The sequence below is a fragment of the Eublepharis macularius genome, chromosome 17, assembly GCF_028583425.1.
Source record: "Eublepharis macularius isolate TG4126 chromosome 17, MPM_Emac_v1.0, whole genome shotgun sequence".
NCBI lineage: Eukaryota > Metazoa > Chordata > Lepidosauria > Squamata > Eublepharidae > Eublepharis > Eublepharis macularius.
In genome coordinates, this window is record NC_072806.1 from 21,605,738 (window position 1) to 21,627,751 (window position 22,014).

Sequence of the window (22,014 nt, forward strand, 5' to 3'; positions counted from 1 at the left end):
TTTGCTATTTCAAGCAGAGAGAGATTTAGTGTTATCCTAAGCAGAGTTCTACCCTTTTAGGTCTGTTGAAGTAAATGGGCTTTTAAAGGCAGCTTTACTATGGATTGTACTGTCAGTTCCACATCTAAAGAGCGATGCTCTTCCTCCATGCTGCCCCCAATCCCAGGAAGTCTGCCTGGATGCTATCACCAGTTTCTCTTCCCTAGCCATACTCCTCAAAACCCACCTTTGTCCTGACGCCGTTGGCTGAATCACTCTGTCACATCCAAGCAGGTTTGCAGATCTCAGCACATTTAGGCAAACTCTTCCTTACTGCCCCTACCTTCTCTCTATTGCCTCCTTCACTAAAAAAAATTAGAGAGTACAGTCTCCTCAGGGCAGGGCTTTGTACACTGAAAGCACACAAAGCTGCCTTATACGGGCACGATCCGCATTATGATCGAAAAACCCCCACGATAATGGCGATCGTTAGATCATGACCCGGTGGATCGTGATCGTCCACGGCCAATGATCCAGCGGTTGGGAGAGACCTGGATTGGGACGATCGGGCTTGGTTCGGGGATCCAGACACTCAGGCACCAGCAATCTATTCCCCTGGCAACGAAGCCAGGGGAATGCCTGAGCTCTGTTTGCCCTCCTTCTGTCGCCCTGGAAACCCGAATGGAAGCCCAGCTTTCCTTGATCAGCAGGGCTTCCTTCCAACCACAGAGCAGCCGGCAAGTGGCCAGACCCCCCGCCTCCCCATGCCCGCCAAGCCCGGCGGCTGCTGCCACCACCCACCTTCCCACATAGCTGGGAATACCAGCGTGCCCCGCTTTGGCCTCCATGATCCACGGCTCGGGAACAGGAGATGCTCGGTGCGGGTCGTTAATTCGGGATCATCGCCGGAGCCGATCCACGATCAGCTGGATCGTTAATTTTTTTTGGATCGTGCCTATCTCTACTTATACAAAATCAGACCCTTGGCCTACCAAAGTCTGTATCTGTCAAGGGATTCTGACAGGCAGCAGCCCTCTAGCATCTCGGGTGAAAGTCTTTCACATCATCTCCTATCTAATCCTATCTAATCCTTTTCCACCAGAGATAACAGGGACTAAACCTGGGACCTTCCACATGCAAAGCAGATGCTTGACCACTGAGCTGTAGTCCGTCCTCTTCTCTCCCCTGAACTTCTCTCTGGTTTGAGAAGGAGCCATGAAGAAGTTAAATTTCACTGAGGACAGCAAGGGGTCATTTCAACCACCCCATCTCTTTCCCATTTCTTCTTAATTTTACATTTCTTTAAATATTCTTTAAATGACGAGGGGAGCAAAAGGGAATCTTTATCTGGGGGCTCTTGGGGGCCCCTTGAGAATTTGCTCATGGAAGTTGACTTCATCCTTCATTTCAAAAGGTGAGTTTCTAGTCAAGTTGATGGCAGAGGAAAGCCCAAGGTTAGCATCTGAGAAAAACCCAGGGATCCTATAACCAGTGCGGTGAGAGCCAGTTTGGTGTCGTGGCTAGAGTGACAGACTAGGATCTGGGCAACCCAGGTTCAATTCCCCACTCTTCCATGAAAGCTTGCCATATAAAATAAAGCTGGAAATTAAAATTTAAAAAAAAAACCATCAACTGTGATTTGGTTCTGTGCCTCAGACCATAGGACCCTTCTGACCATCTCTAAACCATGTTCCCTCTTTGTTAAAAAAATCTCTTTCAAACCTCCCCAGATATAACAATCAGCTACTCAGAAAGGTGTGTGTTCAACTTTCTGGGGGATAAGCATATCACATACAACTTGCATTTTCATGCCTGTAATGCAAAATTCTGTTTATTTCATATAAAGGTGGTCTTTTATTGACAAACACAGAAAATTATCAAGTGACAAAACACAGCCCAGGGGCTTCTAGGGGCTGGCATGTTTCTTTCTGCTGAAATTAGGCCATTGCCTACTAGGAGGCACAGAATACTGAGAGCCAAGCTACAAGTGACACCTTACACAGGTTGGACACTTGTCAGCTTACCTCAAGTTTTGGTGGGAAATGTAGGCATCCTGGTTTTACAGCTTGGCTCACCATTACAGCTGCAAGACCAGGATGCCTACATTTCCCATCAAAACTTGAGGGAAGCTGACAAGTGTTCAACCTGTGTCAGGCGTCACTTGTACCTTAGCTGAGGAAAGTAGAAAATTATTTAAAGGTAGAGGAAAAACAAAGGGGAAATAAGAAATCTGCCTTCGTCAAACCCCATAGAATCTTGAAGGGGAGATTTGGGTCAGGCAGAAAATCTTCCTCCCCCAACCCCAACCAATCCTTATGGCCCCCTAATTTTTATTGAGGAATTCTGCCACTGGCTCAGAGAATCTGGGCGGTCTAGAGAAAAGTAACATGGAATCCAGAGCCCCTGAACTTTCATTTGTGCACCTTTCTAGTCCTCATAGTTACAAGCAAAACACCCCAAACCTGTTTTAGAAATCAAAAGGAACAGAAGGGGAGATATCCTCCCCCTGCACACACATCCCTAGTGTATTGTGTAGCCAGCATCAAGCAACACAACTGTAAACACATTTACACAAACCTCTAAGTTCACCCCACTCACAGAATGTGAAGTGGTTGGTTGGGAAGTTTAGAGCAAGGAGGGAAGCTCACATTCATCTCCACGTCTGATGATTCATGAAGTTTGCTGGATGTCATGGAAATGGCTTGAGAATTACTTTGGTGCATATTTAGAGATTTTCAGGTTTCACCCGTTTCCAAGCAGATACAAAGGAATCATTTAATTTATCCAAGGCCCTTCAGCAAATGGCAAAACACAAAGGAAGAACACAGAAGGATAAAAGCTGGAACTTTTCAATAAACAAGGCTGATTTCACACTGGTATTTATCTCTCCCTGGCCTTCCAAATGGCAGTCTTTCCCTCCAAGCTTCCACTCAACATTGTTTTGATTGTCCACCTTCTGGGTTTTCTACTGCCTCACTGCTTTTTTTCCAAACTTGATTTGGTGGATATGTTATTAATGAGAAGCCCTTCAGAGGTATGTAACTGGTGGGCACGAGGGAGTACCAAGGAATATACAGAGAATCCTTCCTGTGGACATTTTGTTGTCACTGAGAATACGCTTACATTCGCACCCTCAATGAGAGGGTCAATGAGAATCGTCCCCACATGGAAGCAGCTCGCAAGATAATAAGTTAAAATGGAGACAGTCTCTGCTAATGGAGCAAAACTGATGCTAATTAATTAAACACTTGTTTTCTTAGGCCTTTGAAATGTTCAATAAAATTTATGAAATCTGATTTCTTGTGTGATCCCTGGATCCTTGTAATCAGGAATCACCAAGTCAGACTCAAGTAATTCCCAGAACACATCCATAATATTACTCAGAAATTTCCAGCTAGTCAGGAGACACCCTGCTGAAACAGAGTGAAGCATTGGCCCTTGATTTGGTCCCACCACTGAAGAGTCAAAGCTAGCATCTGATGTCAGACCCAGGACTCCTCATCCTCTGTTAGCCCCATTTTTCCCTTTGTTGTGGCCGTTTTCCTCCCAGAATCCCTGCCTTGTGAAGAGGATGGGCAGTGCTGGGAAAGAGTGAACTCTTCTAGAGAACCTCCATTCCCGGTACTGTTTTGCCTCACATGGACGAGACCATTCTGGGTAGGGTATTTGTTGCTGAGGGTCTTGGCCTGGGTTTTGGCACTGGATGCTCTTTGGGCATGCCTGTATGCCACAGGTTTGGGGATCTTTGAAGGCCTCTTCTCAGGCCTGTTGTCCTTGCGTGGTCGGATCTTGGGACGTAACTTAAGCTTGTAAATAGACGGCACTCGTTCTGGTTTCTTCAGAGACCTTCTTGGCCTATTCTGAGGCAGGTTTGAGATCTCTAGCAAACTCACTAGAGAATTAGTGGCTTTGTCAGACATCACCTCAGGCTCAGAGGCATTGCCATTTCTGTTGACTTCCACATGTCCTTCATGAGTATTGAATGATGGTTCATTGCCTTCTGATTCAACAGCTACAAACTTCTCCTCATGAACTATGTTTTCGGCCTGGTCTCCATTCACCAGTGATGAACTTAACTGAGGTGAGTTTCTCTCAACCTCCAAATGGTCCCTGCCCAGCGTCCTGGAGAGCTCTTGGATGACACTATCATAATGAAATCCCATTGGGGGCCATCTTGCATTGTGGTCTGGCACATAGACTCCACTCCGAGGCACATCTTTGCCATAACTCAAGGCCTTCTTGGCATTTGGCAAATTAGATAGGGTGTGTGAAGACAAAATTGGGCCATTACAACCAACGGCAAGGGTATCTTTCCTTAGACCAGAATCTGTTGCAAAATCTTTCAGCTTGTTCTCTCTGGGATGGTGATTGCCATCAGAATCTGCCTCCAGCTCCTTAATATTGGACAAAATTTCCTCCTCTAGACTCTGGTAGAGGGCTTGTTCTTCAGCTAAGTCAATGGGCAAAGGTGTATAGACTTGGTCCTTCTCCCTGGGATATCTGCGACTCCCTTTGCTGTCTTGACAAGGACTGTTTGGGGCTTCCTCCTCCCTCAACAGTGCTCGAGTATGATTTACTTTTTGTCCAGAATTTGAACTACAGATTCTGACCCTTGAGCTATCAGGAAATTTGCCAGCAGAAGTCTCTAGGCTGACCAGCTTGCCCCATCCCATTTCAGTACTGGCTACCTCTTTTGTGGATGGTTCACTTTGTAAGAGATCTTTGGGCATGGTATTATCCCCGTTTCTAAAGCGAGGATAATGGTAGCTCTTACTAGGAGTTGGGGGCCTGTAGAATGAGGTCTTAGTGCTGCTGTCCTCTTTGGGAAGCTGGTGGGCTTGTTTTACTGGCGAGGATGGTCGCTTTGTTAGGGGAGCCTTCTTCCACCTTTTTGACCCTGTCACTTCTTCTTCCAGCCCCACTGAGCTTTCTGCTTGGGTTTTGGAAGCCTGTGGAGTGGGGGGCTGAGAGTGCTTGGACGGGCTGAAAGGACGGACCTGCGGGGAGCCACACTTCACTTCCTGATGGACACTTCCTGGAAGCTGACACAATTGGTCCCTCAGTGGAGCTGTAACAGACGGTGGCAACCTTTCAGCTTTCTGAAGAGCCACCGTTTGGATCCTCTTGGTTTCTCTTCCTCGTGGTGGCTCTGGAAGAGTTTTTGAAGCATATGAGTTTGTGTTTCCGTTCTGCTGGCAGGCGAATCGATCGTGTAACGTCTCTTTTCCGCTCTGCGCAAACTGTTTGGATGCAGGTTTCTTTTCAGGGGCCAGCAGCCTCTGAGGAGTGGCTGAACGTTCTCTCACCCTGCAAGATCAAAAAGTGCCAAAAAATATGAAGGTGGGTAACATTACACAACTTCTACAGATTCCGATTATTGCTCCATTTAGCCCACAACCAACCGACAGCAGCCTATTTCTTGGATCGAAGACAAAGAACAATACTTTATATAATTCCCTGCCTGGATTTATATCTGGCAAACCTCAGTAGAGTAATGGGCATTTTTTTCTACCTGGTTCTCTCTTTGCCAATTTTAGAAGTTTTTTTCTTTTTCCACCTGCACATGCTGTGCAAATTTTCCTCTATATTAAATCCTTTAAAAATATTCTATTATCATTTCGCGCCTGGATTTTCACTATAATATTCTGCCTACCCACATGTACTATTCTTGTCATGCTTACAATATTTGCACCCCAGTTAATATTGGAGCTCACTGACTGTTTTCATAAGAGGATTGACTGGATGTCATTGGAAGCTTTTGCTCTCAAAGAATGGTGAATTTTTAAGTGGCTTTATCCTCCCAGTGAACAGCTTGAGTGGAGGCAGCTTATGGTTTTTGAAGGTTGTGGATTTTTGGTTGGGTTAAGGATCGCCCTGTGGTCCAGAGTGGTAATCTGCAGTACTGCAGCCCAAGCTCTGCTCACGACTTGACATGGGCACGAACAGAAAAAAAAAACCAAACATGGTGATCGTTGTTCATTGCCATCCACGAACAACGAACAACGAACAACGAACACTGACGAACATGATCCTGTCACGAACATGTTCGTTGTTCATTGTTCGTGGGGGCCAGCAGGCTCTCCTCCGGCCATCAAGATCCCTACTGCACCACTCCCAGAAACCCTACCTGAGCAGGCAGCAGGAAAGGTACCAATAATAAATAATAGCTTGGCCCCAGAGCCTGGCAGCAGCCCTGGAGCCAGAAGAGGTAGCTCCCTATCCCACCACACAATGAAAATTCAAGCTCCAATGCATTCACTCTGTCTCTCTAACAGCAGCTGTCTCTCCCTGAAAGCCAGAGCTGGGAGCCCCCCTCCCCCCTAGTCTTTTCCTCTTGTAACATATTTGGAGCTCCAGTCCACACTTGGAAGGAAGACCTGCCTATCAAGCTAAATTGGGCTTAGATTGGGGTTTCCAGGGCAACAGCAGAAGTTCAGACAGAGTTCAGACAATTCCTGCCTAAGTTGCCAAGGGAATTGATTGCAGGTGCCAGACTGTCTGTCTTGACGAACAGCAACAAAGGAGGCTTGCAATGACCACCTGTTCGTTTAGAATGGGGCCTCACGAACAGCTTGTTCACGAACAGCAGATTGGGCTGTTCATGGGTTTTTTTAGTTCATATTGCTGTTCATGCCCATCTCTACTCACAACCTGAGTTCGATCCTGGCGGAAGCCAGGTTCAAATAGCCAGCTCAGGTTGATCTGCCTTCCATCCTTCCGAGGTCGGTAAAATGAGTACCCAGTTTCCTGGGGGTAAAGTGTAGGTGACTGGGGAAGGCAATGGCAAACCACCCTATAAAAAGTCTGCCAAGAAAACGTTGTGATGCGACATCCCCCCCATGGGTCAGTAATGACTCGGTGCTTGCACAGGGGACTACCTTTGCCTTTTTTTTAAGGATCGCCAGCTTGGGAGTGCAGGAATTAGGGCTGGGAAGCACTCTGTACATTCCCAGGATTTTCCACTGCCTTTCCTCTCATTTGCCAGCCAGAACTTGGGGTTATAGTGCTGTTTACCGTGGAGGTTACATTTTCTTTTCATGTCCAATATTTGTCAATAGACTTAATGATTGAACTTGGCTGTCAGTACAGCCCTAAAGATGGTCTTTAGAATTAGCCTTCTATCAGTGGGTGTTTTTACATGGAGGCTTCCCTGTGGATTGAATGTCAACCTGCAAGTGTATCTTGTTTCTGAGGTAACTTGTGCCATCATTTCCCATTTGTTTTCCTCGTGCGGTTTCTTCTTCAGTTCTCTGTGCTTTCTCAAATCAGATCAAAGGTGGTTTGAGAAAGCATGGGAAAATGAGGAGGAAAACATGGAAGGACAACAAATGAAAAACAAGGCCATCAAAAAAGCTCAAAACGAAACCGCTACAGGTCAGCACCCAATCCACCACAAAAGCTCTGTGTGGAAAGACCCTGTTTAACTTTCCTTCAGAGGTGTTGCAAATTCCTTGTAGGCATACCAAGACACTTAAACAACTTGGTTCATAATTCATGCACAAAACCATCCCATTCTATTCTACTTCCTCAAAGTTTGGCCAGAAATTACGAGGCTGTTAAAAAGGGTTTGTGCACTGGGAGTCAGTCCGGTCTATCTTGTCACATGTTGTCTTTTGTCACCTGGCGGAAGGAACCCTCCTGGGTTCTGAGTGATCCCGGGACATCTGGAATCCTGGAGTCCTCTGGATACTGCTGCTGTTGTCTGGGGGTGAAGCTGACTGAGCCTTCCGGCCAGTGCTAAGACTCCGGGCTGTGTAAGTACTCCACTCCACTGGGGGCAGCGGGCTTTGGGATCTGCTAACAATTAAAGTCGGTTGAGTCTTGCTGGGGTTGTCTGTCCTGGGCATGAGGCGGGCAGTGATTTCATGCTGAACCTGTGCAGCTTGAGCTCTCTGAAGGCTGGTTGTCTTCAAGGCCTGCTTGTGAGCTGCAGAAATGAATGAGGAGGTCAGTCTTTGGGCAGCTAAGAAGAAGGCTGCCCCTGGCTCTGTGCTTCCAAGATCTGCATGAATGGCAGAAAAACCAACTGACGAAGCTTTCACTAACCGTGCCAAGACAAACTTTTTCCCATAGACATTTCTGCCTCCTGTGCAGCTGTTCAAGGCACGGTGTCTCAATCCATAGGCAGGCAGTCATTCTACCAAGGGTTTATTTTCATTTGCACATACCCCCACCCCCCCGGTCATACCTTTCTTGTTGCTCTTCAGCCTTTCCCACCAGCTGGCCAAGGGTCTGTGGTTGTAATTTAGAACATTGTAATTTAGAACGTTGTAATTTACAGGAACGTAACAACAACAACAACAGATTTATATACCACCCTTCAGGACAACTTAATGCCCACTCAGAGCAGTTTACAAAGTATGCTATTATTATCACCACAACAATCACCCTGTGAGGTGGGTGGGACTGAGGGCCAAGCTACACATGACGAATGACACTTGAACGGCAAGTGGATTGAGTGGAGGGCAAGTGAACAGGGAGAAATACACTTGCCGTTCAAGTGTCATTCGTTATGTGTAGCTTGGCCCTGAGAGAACTCTAGAAGAGCTGTGACTGACCCAAGGTCACCCAGCTGGCTTCAAGTGGAAGAGTGAGGAGTCAAACCCGGCTCTCTAGATTAGAGTCCTGCCGCACTTAACCAAACTGGTTGGGAGGGAGGGGCTACAGGCATGAGGAGTCAACTAGTATTCAAGGAATTTAGGAGAATACTGTGTTGGTTTGGCAATAAACTATTACATTTTCTTTTACTCAGTGTGCCTTTCATATGCTTGAACCCTAACTTATTACAGCCTCTGTCTCTTTTCTCACCCCAGCTGGGAGAGAAGGAGGCTGACCAAAAGGCAACTGATTATGGTACGAGAAGCACCTCCCGATCCAACCAAACCATGAGATGTGACACTCTGGACGTTACCACACCATAAAAATAATGCAATTTTGGCCGTTTCCAGACGGCTTACCTGCACCCAGGACGTCGCGCCACATTTCGGATCGTGCCGTGGAAAATGCGAAATATCGCGTTTTCTCACGCGAGTTTTATACGATGTCGCACAAAACTCGCGCGAGAAAACGCGATATTTCGCGTTTTTCCCGGCACGATCCAAAACGTGGCGCAACGTCCTGGGTGCAGGTAAGCCATCTGGAAACGGCCCTTGTTGAGACTGTAGGCACTTCTGGAACTTTGAGAACAGAGAATTGGTGTCACTATCAAGTGGCCTCCATGGAGGCTGGGGCCAATTCCAAAATGGCTGCAATGGAAGGTGGAGCGATCACAAAATGGTGGCCATGAAGGCCAGCGTCAATTGCAAAAGGGCTGCCATGAGACCACAGCCAATCACAAAAGGCTGTGAAGCTGCAAGCTAAGCATACAGTGTAGGCAGCTGTTTCTGAATTAGTGCTCCCTGCAGAGACAAAGGCAATCCCTCCTGATCAAATGAAGTGTAGGAGACACAGGATTGCCCATTTAACTCCCAGGGAAATTTCCTGGTGGGCCACTGCGGAGGAGACCAGCAGCAAGCTCAGTTGAACCGAGCCTTGCCATTTGCCCGCTTCACGGGGGCAAGCCCTGCCCAGGTCTTGAGTCCAAGCTGGTGGGAGCCAGTTTGGGGCAGTGGTTAAGAGCGCAGGCCTCTAATTTGGTTTGATTCCCCACTCCTCCATTTGAAGCCAGCTGGGTGATCTTGGGTCAGTCACAGCTTCTAGAAGCTCTCTCAGCTCCACCCACCTCACAGGGATTTTTTTTGTGAGGATAATAACAACATACTTTGTAAACTGTTCTGTGTTAAGTTGTCCTAAAGGGCAGTATATAAATCGAATGCTGTTGTTACTACGACTACGACTACGACTACGACGACGACGACGACGACGACGACGACGACGACTACTAGTAGTAGTAGTAGTAGTAGTAGTAGTAGTAGTAGTAGTAGGAGAACAGGGGCAGGCAGAAATATCACATGTAAACCTCACATCCAGGCAAAAACCCAAACACGACATCTGCGTGTCAGCTGATGCTTTGGAATATACCCCAAACTATGGAGCTGATGTCACATCAAGTTTTTTTGCCTGGACATGACATCATGTCTGCCCCATGCCTCACCTCCAAAGCTTCGGGAGAGGGCAGCTGGGAGATGGCCCGGCAACCCTAGCAGAACCACAGCAATGCAGACCATGTCAATAGGGATAGCCTTCTTGGCTTGGGTCCACCCAGCAGCCCAGGCGATGGATGCAGACTCAGGGCCAAGCTACACATGACGAATGACACTTGAACAGCAAGTGTATTTCTCCCTGTTCACTTGCCCTCCACTCAGTCCACTTGCCGTTCAAGTGTCATTCGTCATGTGTAGCTTGGCCCTCACCCTCTACCCTGCCACTACCTGTGTCTGCTCTGGGACCTCTACACTCAGACCCAGTTGTTGGCACGTCGGCAAGAGGCAAACGTTTGCCCATCATCATTGCCACCGGGGCTCAGTTCTGAGCTAAGCAGCCTGTATGGGACACAGTTTGCTCAGCTCTACCACTTCCACATCCAGTCTTGCTCTTGTCTACTGAAGGCTGCAGGGAGCAGGTAGGTAAGTCCTACCTGTGGGCCCTATTTCTCTTCTTCTGCAGAACAGGTCTGCCCTCTAGTGGTCCGTTACAGAAAGTAGCTTGCCTTATCACATTGCTGCTAGGAAGAGTGGCTCCCACTCGAGGTAAACATTATCCTTTGCTAATTGCCGCCAATTAAACAGTTGTCAGAGGCTCTGGGAAAGGTTCTGTTGCACACCTTTCCTCTTTTAAACTTACTCACCTTTTTAACTCCAGCCCCTCCTTCCCCAACACCCTTCAAAGGACCAACTAATCTCTTTCACAAGCCAGTGTGCAGGTTCTGATGTGTGCATATGGTCTGTTGCCAGATGTGTGGATCTATGGGCTGAGCTCTTAATTCCAGCAGTTGGCTTTGCACACAAGGAAGCAAGATCTCTCCCTTAAAACCATGAGCAAAGAAGCAACATAACATGGCACGACTGCTCTTTCTGCGCTCCCTTCACCCAAGAAGCTCAACGTGGTAGGCATGTTATTTCTCTCCTCTATTTTATTTTCACAACAACCCTGTGAGGTCGTTTTTGGGTTAGTTTATGGAACTCAGGGTGACATACAAAATGTTCCCAGAGGTTTCTTATAAAGGCATTGACAAGATCCCACCCTGCTTGTTCTCAACAAAACAGCTGCATCAAACGCCTTCCTGTCACAATAGGATAAAGGAGGCATGATAGCTACTGGACACTTTTTTCTGAATTAAAATGGGCTCACATCCCCCTCTTACAACCACAGAGGCTGTGTGCAAAGGACTTGCACCTCCACTGAGGAATAAATTCCCAGTGCTTCTGCAAGAGTGTCTCTAATTAAATGTGCCTTCGAATTAAAAAGATGGAAGTCAAGAGAAGTAATTCTTGCAGAGATGCAACAGGCAGCCCCCACTGAGGATTTATTGTATTTATTTACTTCTTTTCTACCCCACCTTTCTCCTCAATGGGAACCCAAAGTGGTTTACATAATTTTCCTCTCCTCTGTCCTCACAACAACGCTGAGAGGTAGGTCAGTCTGTGTGACTATTTCCAATGTCTCTCTGTTTTGAGTATGATTAGATTGGTTACCTGATTAAAAAAACAGAAGAATTACTTGCCTGCAATGAAGCTTGCCTGTGGCATCTCTGTATGAGGCATTGCTTCCTAAGAAGGAGACATAGCAAAATTATCATCCTCCCTCAGACTGGAGGGTTGCCAAGCTGCAGCACTGACTCATGCAGAGACACTATGAGCAACTTCATTAGGAAAGGGGCACTTTGGATCCATGAGCCCCTTTAACTCATGAATTAAATGATTTCTTATGCTATACACTTTGGGTTCTAGAAGTGAACACTGGATTAAATGTGGGGACTGTTGCTTCAAAGGAGAGGTGCAGATGCAGTCTTACTTTACATTAAGAGGTACAAAGAGAGACGTACACAGCGAGGTGCACCGGCAGGGGTCATGTTTATCCAGGTAATGCTCCAGGGTGTCCCAGCCACCACCCACTCGCACCATCACATGATTCCGCAGGATCTAGAGGAAGCAAAACACACTGGAGTGAAAAAGTAACTTCCCCATCCAAGGCCTGAATGAAACCAAAATGGGCAGACGCTGGAGGATTTTCATGCTTCGTTATCCATCCACCCAGGCAATGAAGTGGCTGAAAACATGCAGAAAGATTGTGTGCAGATCTGGCTTACAAAATAGAAATAGTCTCTGGGTTCTGTCCCTTTGTCGCTCCCTTGAAGGAGAGCAGGTTCAAAGCTCCCTTGTGAGTTGAGGCTCCCTGATTTCCAGGTACGGCCCCAAAGAAATGGATTTTTATTTATTTACTTAATTCATTTATAGCCCGCCTTTCTCATTGAGAATCAAAGCAGATTACAGAATTAGGAAACAGCACAATAAAGACCAGTGCAATTAAAAACCTGCAACAAGGTGCAATAAAACTGGATTGTGACATCAGGGAGCAATGACATAAAAGCAGTATGCTCCATCCTATAAAAAAATACAAAGGGGAAAAACATCTAAATTTTTCAGACATTAAAGTTCAGTCCCATTCATTTGATGAAAAGAGCACTCTTGAACAATTCCATTTTACTGAACAATTCCACTTTACTACCACCTTATTTCCTATATAATTATACCCTCCTGAATGTAATGTCTTTATAATAAACAGAACTTCCTATAACCCCTCTTGCAGAAACCCAAATGAATTTGGCTAGCTGTGAATAGTTAATTTTAGAAGCGTCGCAGGAAGAACAATTCAAAACAATTCCCTACTTGCATCTGACATAAATATATTAGGAATACCTTCCTAAATACAATTTACCACCTCTGAACATCTTGACTTCCATGTGTCGACTGGCTTCAGATGGCATTCTAAAAAGATTAGGGGCAATTCTTGGAGAAGACGTCTGTCAATGGTTATTAGACATGATATTTAAATAGAACATGTGCTGAAGCAGTTTACCACTGTCGTCCGAAATAAAGGTTGTCCAGTTCATCCCTGGCTTGTGAGCTGCCCTGCCTATTCATTATTATTATTTTATATTTCAAAACAAAGCAAAAACAAAAATAGGTCCTGCCTCTTGATCAAATTGACTCCATGGCAGACACCGTAATTGGACAAAATCAGCAAAAAAATTTTTTTAAAAAACATAGCTTCAGGAAAGCATCTATTATAGCAGCTATGGTAAGTCAAACCATTTCTGGTTGGCCAGCCGTACAGAACCTCTAACTATGTTTAATTCTGTCTCGGTTGTGTGTACTGTATATAATTATCACAAATATGCTTGCTGAACTGCATGGCGATAATGTTTGGATGGTAATGTTTTGAGGGGGTTCTTTTGGCAAGATTACCACGGGGTTTGCTCACTATCATTACAAACCTTGTGTATAGGGAAGCCAAGGTTCTTGTATCCAATTTGGAGGGAGCGTTATTATGTTAATAAAATGAACGTTCACATTCCAGGAGGTTCCTGCAAACCTTATGGCCAGAAATTGTCGGAAGCGAAGGACTGTGCAATGCAGACCTACGCTTGCCAACTCCCATCCTCAGCCCCAAACCTAGTGGCCAGCTCCAAGTTGGGAAATTCCTGGAGATCTAGGGGGTGAAACCTGGAGAAACCTGGAGAAAGTGGGGTTTGGGGAGAGAAAGGACCTTGGCATGGCATAATTCCATAGAGTCCACCCCAAAAGTAGCCATTTTCTCCAGGTGAACTGATCTCTGTGGCCTGGAGACCAGCTGTAATTCCGGGAGATCTCCAGCCACTAACAGGAGGCTGGCAACCCTACCCAAACCCCTGCCCTTGATTATTTAAGCAATGGGAGAAAAAAATGGAAGGGAAATTAATGTTGGCTGTTGTGGGTTTTCCAGGCTGTATTGCCGTGGTCTTGGCATTGTAGTTCCTGACGTTTCGCCAACAGCTGTTGGCGAAACGTCAGGAACTACAATGCCAAGACCACGGCAATACAGCCCGGAAAACCCACAACAGCCATCGTTCTCCGGCCATGAAAGCCTTCGACAATACATCGAAATTAATGTTGATGGGGATGCTTTCCTCCAGGTTCCATTCCCACTGGAAGTAGGAGGTCCTCTCAGAGGCCTGGGAAACTTCGCAGCGTGATGGACCAAGCAAGCATCTCTGATCAGCAATGAGGCCTCTGCCCAACTGGGGGCATCAGCAAATATCCTGCCACGATGACCCTTGGAACTAACTCTATACTCAGATTCCCCAGCCAACAGTCCCGGCACTCTATGCTTTCTAGATCTTTTATTTCTAACCTAACCAGGATCTTTCTGCTGGGACACACCGGCCATTTCCACACACGTTAAATAATGCACTTTCAATGCACTTTAGCAATCCTTTGGAAGTAGATTTTTTTTTCACACGTGGAAAAGCAGTTCCAAATGTTCACTAAAGAGTATTGAAAGTGGATTATCCAACACGTGTGGAAGCAGCCAATGAGAAAATAAAACAGCCCTGGAGCAAGACAAGCTGCACGGCCCTTGGGGTGTCACAACTTAGCCAGCCACCAGTGACCCACTGGGAAATTTCCTTGTAAGTTCAGTGGCTGGTCTGCTTTCTGTCTTCCACTTGAGCACTGCATCAACACAAAATACGGTTGTCAGCCTCCAGGTGGTGGCTGGAGAGCTCCCTAAACTGATCTCCAGGCCACAGAGATGAGTTCATCTGGAGAGAATGGCTGCTTTGGAGGGAGATCTCTGTGGCATTATACCCTGGTGAGGTTCCTCCCCTCCCCAAACCCTGCCTTGTTCAGGCTCCACCCCCCAAATTCTCCAGGAATTTCCCAACCTGGAGCTGGCAACCTTAGCACAAAACGTACCACTCAGCCAGACTCACCCTGACGAAAATGAGAGTGTTGGAGTTGCCCACGCGGTACTTCCCCTCGGACACTTTGATCATGGAGAACTGGACCGGACACGTGCAGCGACTAACCAGGTGCTGGACCTTTTGTGGCAAACAGAAAAATTGTGATCAGCCTGAGAGGGAGGAAAGAACAACAACTGGCTGCTGCAGGAAGCATGGGAGAGAGAAAGTATTTCTTGAGGCGCCAGACGGCATGTCGCTTCAGCAAAGTGTTCGGGCATTACCTTCGGATCTTGCTGAATTCAGCCCCCCTCCCTGACATTTCACGGAAAAAACTAGGGATGTGTTTGTAATACCCCTGATCATGCCAACAGTTGGTGCCCGAGCTCCGGACGTTATGCATCAGGAGGACCTATGGATATGTCCATCTTCACACACATCCCCATTCTGTATGTTACATTGTCATCAGTTTTGAGTAGCCTTTTTGTAACCATCGTTTCTTTTGTGCTCTTTATACATTTATCTGCAAATCGTATGCAATGAACGTGCGAATCACATTTTAAGATGTATGTATTTATGCAGGCAAAAATTGACCAAAGGGAAGAGAAACTGGTGCCGCGAGAAGGACTCTGAGGGTTCAGAGAAACTGAACTTCACAGGCTGGCCACATCTCTCCTAACACACTATTGAGGACTTGCATCCACGGCTGATCGTGTTTACTCTGCACCTGCCTGTCCCACACATTTTTTTTTCTGTAGGATAAAGCATTCTAGAAAAACAAAATGGATCAGATCCAGACAGCTTTCCATGTCCGCTTTATTACAGTCCCAGTCAAAGATGGCTTTCGTCCTTGCAGGTCCCTCATTGTCGCCTTTTGGGGCGATCTCTCCTTTTCACCAGCAGGAAAGCTGACTGGATTCATTCCCACTGGTCCCACAACTGTATGCCATCAGTGGTTCAAAATGAGTCTCCTTGGAATGTGAAATAGAGGGCTACGCATGGCGCAGCACATGGCTGTTCATGCACCCTGTGTTTACGCACGTTACAGACAAGATGTGACCTCGCAGAGATTTGACTTTTTAGTGACCCTGGAAAGGAATCTGGCCTCCAAAGAATTCTAAAAGAGGGGATTCTAGCAACTCCAACTAACAGCATTCTAACAAGACATTTTCAAATGACTGGCCTGAGGCTGCGATCCACCCACTGCAGAAAAAAGGATTGCCAAAACTCTATGCAAAGGTACCCAGACGGGCCTCAAGTCAATTCAGCATCCTAAATGTGCCGAAGGAGTACAATGCCTTGACGTTTCTACTATGCCCTACTATCAGGAAGACCCATGGCTGCTACAGAACGTGAGATTGTGTCCTAAGGAATTCTGAACAAGGAGTTAGACTTTGCACCTCCCAGCCAGTTCTGGGAACTGTTGCGGAGGCTGGACTAAGGAAGGCTCCTTGCTCTGACAGGTAAGAGCAGGTTAGGTGACCATCTTTGAGAAGGGAGGGTTTCCTTGCTCATTAAAACTGCTGCTCTCCTGGTTGAACATCATCATCTTTTAATACGTTATGGACAACACTGAACAAATTTAGAATGAGCCTGCCCGCTAAGACTTACAACTAAGGTTGCCAGTCTTTAGATGGAATTACGTTGTAGGAATTACAGTGGATATCTAGACAAAAGAAATCAGTTTCCCTGGGGAAAGCAGCAGCTTTGGAGGGTGGAGTCTATGATATTATACCCTGCTGATGTCCCTCCCCTCCCCAAACCATTCCTCAGGAATTTCCCAACTTGGAGTTGGCAGGCAACCCTTCTTACAACCTATCACCAAAGAGACAGAGCAAACTCTAAACTTTATGGGGGAACTATATATTGTTTTAATGATGTGTTGTTGTTTTGGTTGGCTTAATTATTTTAAAAACATTTTATTATGCCTGTTTTGATTTGTAAGCGACTTTGGTGGCGTTTGTGAGAGTAGAAAGACGGGATATAAATTATGTAAAACAAACAAAATATATTACTTGGCACCAGGGCTTTTTTTCAGCTGGAACGCGGTGGAACAGAGTTCCGGAACCTCTTGAAAATGGTCACATGGCTGGTGGCCCCACCCCCTGATCTCCAGACCTCTGCGCCACTGGAGTGGTGTGGAGGGCAATCTAGACTCCCCTCTGTCTGGAGATCAGGGGGTGGGACCACCAGCCATGTGATCATTTTTGCCAAGGGCAACCCACTGAGTTCTACCACTTTTTTCCCCTAAAAAAAGCCCTGCTTGGCACATAGGTACAGTGGCAATAGTTGCATGGCAATGTGCTAATACTATGGATGTTACAAGCAGGGGCGGATGGATTTCAGATTTCCAGGTTTAAAAATTTTCCAGGCATGAAGCTTAGGCATGGCCAAAGGTGTGAGGCCTTGGGCAGAAGCCGAAGGGCAAGAGCCAAGGGCTCTTACCCGAGGCTCTTTCCCTTGTAGCCCGGAATGAGTTGGCCCATTGGATTGGCCCCAAAAATAAAATAACAATAGTGTGCCACTGAATTGGGGTGACCGTACCTCATGGGGTTCTCAAGGAAAGAAAGTTACAGAGGTGGTTTGCCATTGCCTTCCTCCGCACAGTAACTCTAGTTTTCCTTGATGGTCTCTAGCAAATGCAACCATAATTCCATCCATGGTCAACCCTGCTTAGCATTCAGGCTTCGATGAGATTGGGCTAGTCCAGACTATTGAGGCCATTGGTCCAAAACATAGCGGGTTATTTCTTATGTTTTTTAAAAATTTAAATGGCAAGTTTTAAAATTGTTGTAAGCCACTTTGGGTCTATATGGGGAGGAAAGCAGGGAAATATTTATTCCCTGCTTTCCTCCCCCATACAGGACAAACTCATCTTTTGTGTTTTTGATTCACAGTGCAGCAGAACATTTCTTGGCACATCACCAACTGAAAAAGCCATCCTGCACCCATACTATGGCAATCTTATATTTGCTGGGTAGATGATAGCCTGCATGCATGTCTTTGTGTCTGGAGTTGCTTTACCGTCATCTCCTGCAACCTTCCACTCCAGTGCATTTGACACTGAACTCAGGAGAAAGTGGTGAAAAAATAGGTTGAAGGATTGCAGTGAGAAGCACATCCTCACACTCTTCCTTGCAAAAGCACCCTACCCTCTAAATGCAGGACATAAATATGCTAAATAAATAATATGTGACGTTTGGCATCTCTGTGCTTGCCATGGTATTCACACTTCTGCCAAGACATACATAACCAAGCACCCAGGCCTTCTTTACCATCTGGTCAAGGTTCTTGAAGTTGCAGGGCTGCCTTTGGGGCCTGGGGAGAGGCGTTTCCTCAGGTGGCAGATTCATATCCTCACGAATTTCCTCCTCAATCTCCTCCTCCATTTGGATTAGGATGGGGGCGCTCATGCCAAAGCGGGAGGCCCGGCGGGCCACTTCCAAGAGGCACAGGACAAAATGTTTCTCGTTCTTGCGCAATACCAGATCCTCCGTCTCAAACATCAGGACTTCTGAAACAAACAAGACAGTTTGAAGGGAACTCACAGGGAGGGTCGGGGGATTGGTGGGGAAAGTCAAGGGGAAATCGGATTGTGGCTCGGATTGTGGCAGCAGTGGAGTGCGGGAGCACTCTTGTGCTCTGCAGTGGCCCAAAATGGGCCCGTTTTGGTGTGGATTGGGCCTGTTTTGGCATGGATTGGGGCCACTGCAGAGCACAAAATGGGCCTGATCCGCGCCAAAACGGGCTTGAAACAAGCCTGATTTAGGCTGAAATGGGCCCGTTTTGGGCCTCTGCGGAGCTCAGGAGCGCTCCTGCACTCCATAGCGGCCCCAATCCGGGTCAAAATGTGCCCGATCCAGGGGGCTGCTGTGCATGGGAGCACGCAGTGCCACAGAGGAGTATGCATGGAAGGTGTGTGCCCCCCCGCTAGCCCCCCACTGGGGGGTCTGGCATTCCAAGTCTATAATATTCCTCAAGTCTGATTTGTTTGTGCCTAGTTTTATTTTGGGTGGTGGTGGGGGGTCTTTTGTACTTTTGTTGGGTAGGTTACAAATTCAAACAACACCAGTTGGGAAAAGTCATTATCTAATCTTTCAGAACAAAGGAGGAAATCGAAATTTTGAGGGAGGGAAGAGTCCTTGCTGATCTTTGGAAGAAAGGAAAGTGAACCACCAGGATGGATTACAGCCCAAATCAAAATTCAGTTTCAATCCCTAGCTCCATACCTTTAATATCCATTTCCTTTCGGCACCACTGAATGAAGTTGGAGACATTATCCCGGGCTTGGAATGTCCCCGGCTGAGCCGACTCATTACAGGTTACTCCACATGTGGGCAGCTGGAGTTTGTGGGCCAAGCTTGGGTACTCCTGACTGAACTCTCTAGCCACCTGGGTGATGTTGTTGGCATGGTGGCAGAGCACGGTGCCAGTCTCCAGAATCTCCAAGAAGGAACCCACATCAATTTCCAATTCATACAGTTCTTTCAGCCACTCAGCCAGGTCCTCCTTCATAGCATACAAGTATTGCTCGCTTGACTTGTACGGGCGGATGCTCCGCATGCTGGCTTCCTGGATCCCCGACATCTTCCTGGGAGGGAATCCCTGGGGGTGGTGGGGAATTAATACACTCCAGATTCAGATGTAGTTGCAACTCTGCCAAGCTGTTTAGAGGATTCGCCACTCAGTCCTTGGAATTCGTTGACCCATCCCTTCAGTAGTTCCCGGTTGTTTCCGATGCCGTCACACCAGGGTTATTTTTGTAAAGATTCTTTCTTTTCTGCAGCACCCCCCATTCCCCATCAGCTCTCACACAACCAGAGAAAAATTTGAATCTCCAGCTGGTATGATCAAACCTTCAACAAAACACTAGGAAGACCAGAGCATTTTCTCAGGAACGTCTTCATCTCCTGATCTCCCTTGTCCTCATCGTTTATTCTTGCCCTTCGGCAACTTGACCCAACCTGTTGCTCAAAGATCCTCAACTACAGGAGTTTTCTGCAGGGAGCCAAATCCTCCTCTTTCATCTGCGAACACTTCAACAAGCAGATCTTGCCTTCCTTCAACCCCGAGCTGCAGATATCCTTTCATTCTATTTTCCCCTTGGAGAATTTTTGGAATCTTTGGTGCAAAATACAGGGAAAAAAGAGGGAATCTCCAGGCAGGGACCCGCTGCGAGTTTGTTGTGCTTCCTCTTCCAAGTTCTGTTCCCTTCTCCTTGGTGACAGGCACTCTCTACAAAACACTCCCCATTAACCTTGCTAGATCGGATGTCACTTTCCCTCAACTGGAACAGGCAGCCTTCGCTCCTTTCCGCAATGCTGATTAGCATGATTGAAAGGGTATCCCGTGAATGTGAAGCGGAATGCTTTTTGCTGTCTGGAAACGCTGAAGGAGGGACTCCTGACTTGTCCTTTTGACAGTCGGTTAGAAGATACAAATGTTTACAGCTCATAAGTCAGTAGTAAGAGTCTTGATGGACTAGACCAAGGGCTCATGCCTTTTAGCGTCCTGTGGTTGGCCAGATGCCTTTGGGAAACCAAGAAGCAAGGTGCAACCTTTTCTGTCCCCAGCAACTGTGTATAGTGCTTCTGTCCTTGGACGTTCCAGTGCTGGGGCAGACTGGCCATTTAACTTACTGGAAATGTTCATGGTGGCCCTCTCTCTACAGGGCTGTGGTCTGTCATCCACAGGGCTCATTTCGAGGGGGAATGCACAGGAAAGCAGTTCTGGCAGTTCCCCAAAGAGGCCCTGCCCACCTGACTCTCGGACATTTTGGGCCCGTTTCATCCTGGATTGGGGCCGAAACGGCCCGGATCAGACCTCTGACTGGTGGTGGATCACTCTCCTGTTCAATCCTAACCATTTTGGTCCCCTTTTCGGCCATTTTCAGCCCCTTTTTGCCATTTTGGGCCCAATTTAGGCCCTGATTGGCCAGGATTGGGTCCAAAGCAGCCAGGATAGGTGATGTCAGGGGGTGTGGCATATGCAAATCATTTATGCCAATGACACATTTCTGGCGATGTCAAGGGGCGTGGCATATGCAAATGAGTTATGCTAATGAGTTCCTCCCGCTCTTTTTCTACGAAATGACCCCTGGTCATCCATAAGCAGATCAGAGTTACGCAGCTGTTGCACTCCTGTAGGTACTCAGTCCAGCTTGCTCCTAGGATGCTTCAACTTCCTTGGTCTGTTCCAAACGATGTTTGTTAATATGGATGCCAGATAAGCCCTGCTGGATCAGAGCAATGGTCCATTTAATCTTGATCCTGTTTCTCACATGGGCGAGCTCAGTTCTCTCAGGAAGTCTGGAAGCAGTTGGCTGACTTATGGCCCACGTTGCCTCTGCAAAACTTACCTGCAGAAGCCATCTGATGTCACAAAGGCTTACGTCAGTTACCCAACTGAAGTGAGGCATTCTGGGAGATCAACGGATAAATCCCAGGCAAGGAATAACTCCCAGTGGCATCTTTCCTTTTTTGCCAAGGTGCTCAAAAGCCACTGGAAGGGGTCTGTTCCTAGACCTACTTGGGTCTTGGGTGGGATTGTTTTCGCTAGACTTCTGCATCATGGTGGAAAAGAGTCTGTCTTAACCACCCTAGCAGAGGGTTCAGGAAAATTGTTTGCTTCTATTTATTTATCCCGACTTTTGTTTCCAGTGGGGAGCTAAAGCAGCTTACAATATCGTTCTTCCCTTCCTCTGTTTTATCCTCGCAACCACCACGTTATGAGGTAGGTTCAGCTGAGAGCTAATGACTGGCCCAAGTTCACCCAGCGAGCTTCAATGCCAGAGTGGTGATTCAAACCCGAGCCTCCTGAGTCGTCATCTGACACTTAAACTGCAACACCACTTTGGCTCTCAAATTATTTCCAGTTATTCTCCACATATTGCAGATCTGGGAGGGGAGGTTATGAGAATGAGAGCAGGTAGGTTGCCCAAGGCCACTGAGTGAGTCTTTGGCAACTATGAAATTCATAAATTGGACTCGTAGCTCAGTCTCTTGACCACTACACGAGTTCTCAAGCCCTTAAAGGTATCCTCACCCCATTTTCTTTCCAGGTTTGACTCCATTTCTAATGTCTGAAAGCAGACCAGAAGAGGACGAGAGAGAAAAAGAAGACCACCATCCCCAAGAAGAACTGGGGACGGCGGAGAC

At 46.9% G+C, this 22,014-nt stretch overlaps 1 protein-coding gene across 1 annotated transcript; it reads right to left on the reverse strand.

Moving 5' to 3' along the window:
• Positions 1-2,161: 2,161 nt before the first annotated feature.
• On the reverse strand, positions 2,162-20,034 carry GAS2L2 (growth arrest specific 2 like 2). The gene is made up of 6 exons (XM_055001035.1): positions 19,087-20,034; positions 18,133-18,371; positions 14,891-14,998; positions 11,963-12,059; positions 7,600-7,906; positions 2,162-5,286 (listed from the first exon to the last, which is right to left on the reverse strand). Exons 1-6 carry the CDS (start codon positions 19,442-19,444, stop codon positions 3,462-3,464), a joined length of 2,934 nt encoding a protein of 977 aa, XP_054857010.1. The 5' UTR covers positions 19,445-20,034; the 3' UTR covers positions 2,162-3,461.
• Between the last annotated feature and the right edge of the window lie 1,980 nt (positions 20,035-22,014).

Coding starts and splice junctions, on each gene's coding strand:
- GAS2L2 (XM_055001035.1), bottom strand. CDS start 19,444: ATGTCGGGGATCCAGGAAGCCAGCATGCGGAGCATCCGCCCGTACAAG. Junction 18,372..19,086: donor AAAGGAAATGGATATTAAAG/GTATGGAGCTAG, acceptor TGTTTGTTTCAG/AAGTCCTGATGTTTGAGACG. Junction 12,060..14,890: donor ACACTCTCATTTTCGTCAGG/GTGAGTCTGGCT, acceptor TGCTTCCTCTAG/ATCCTGCGGAATCATGTGAT.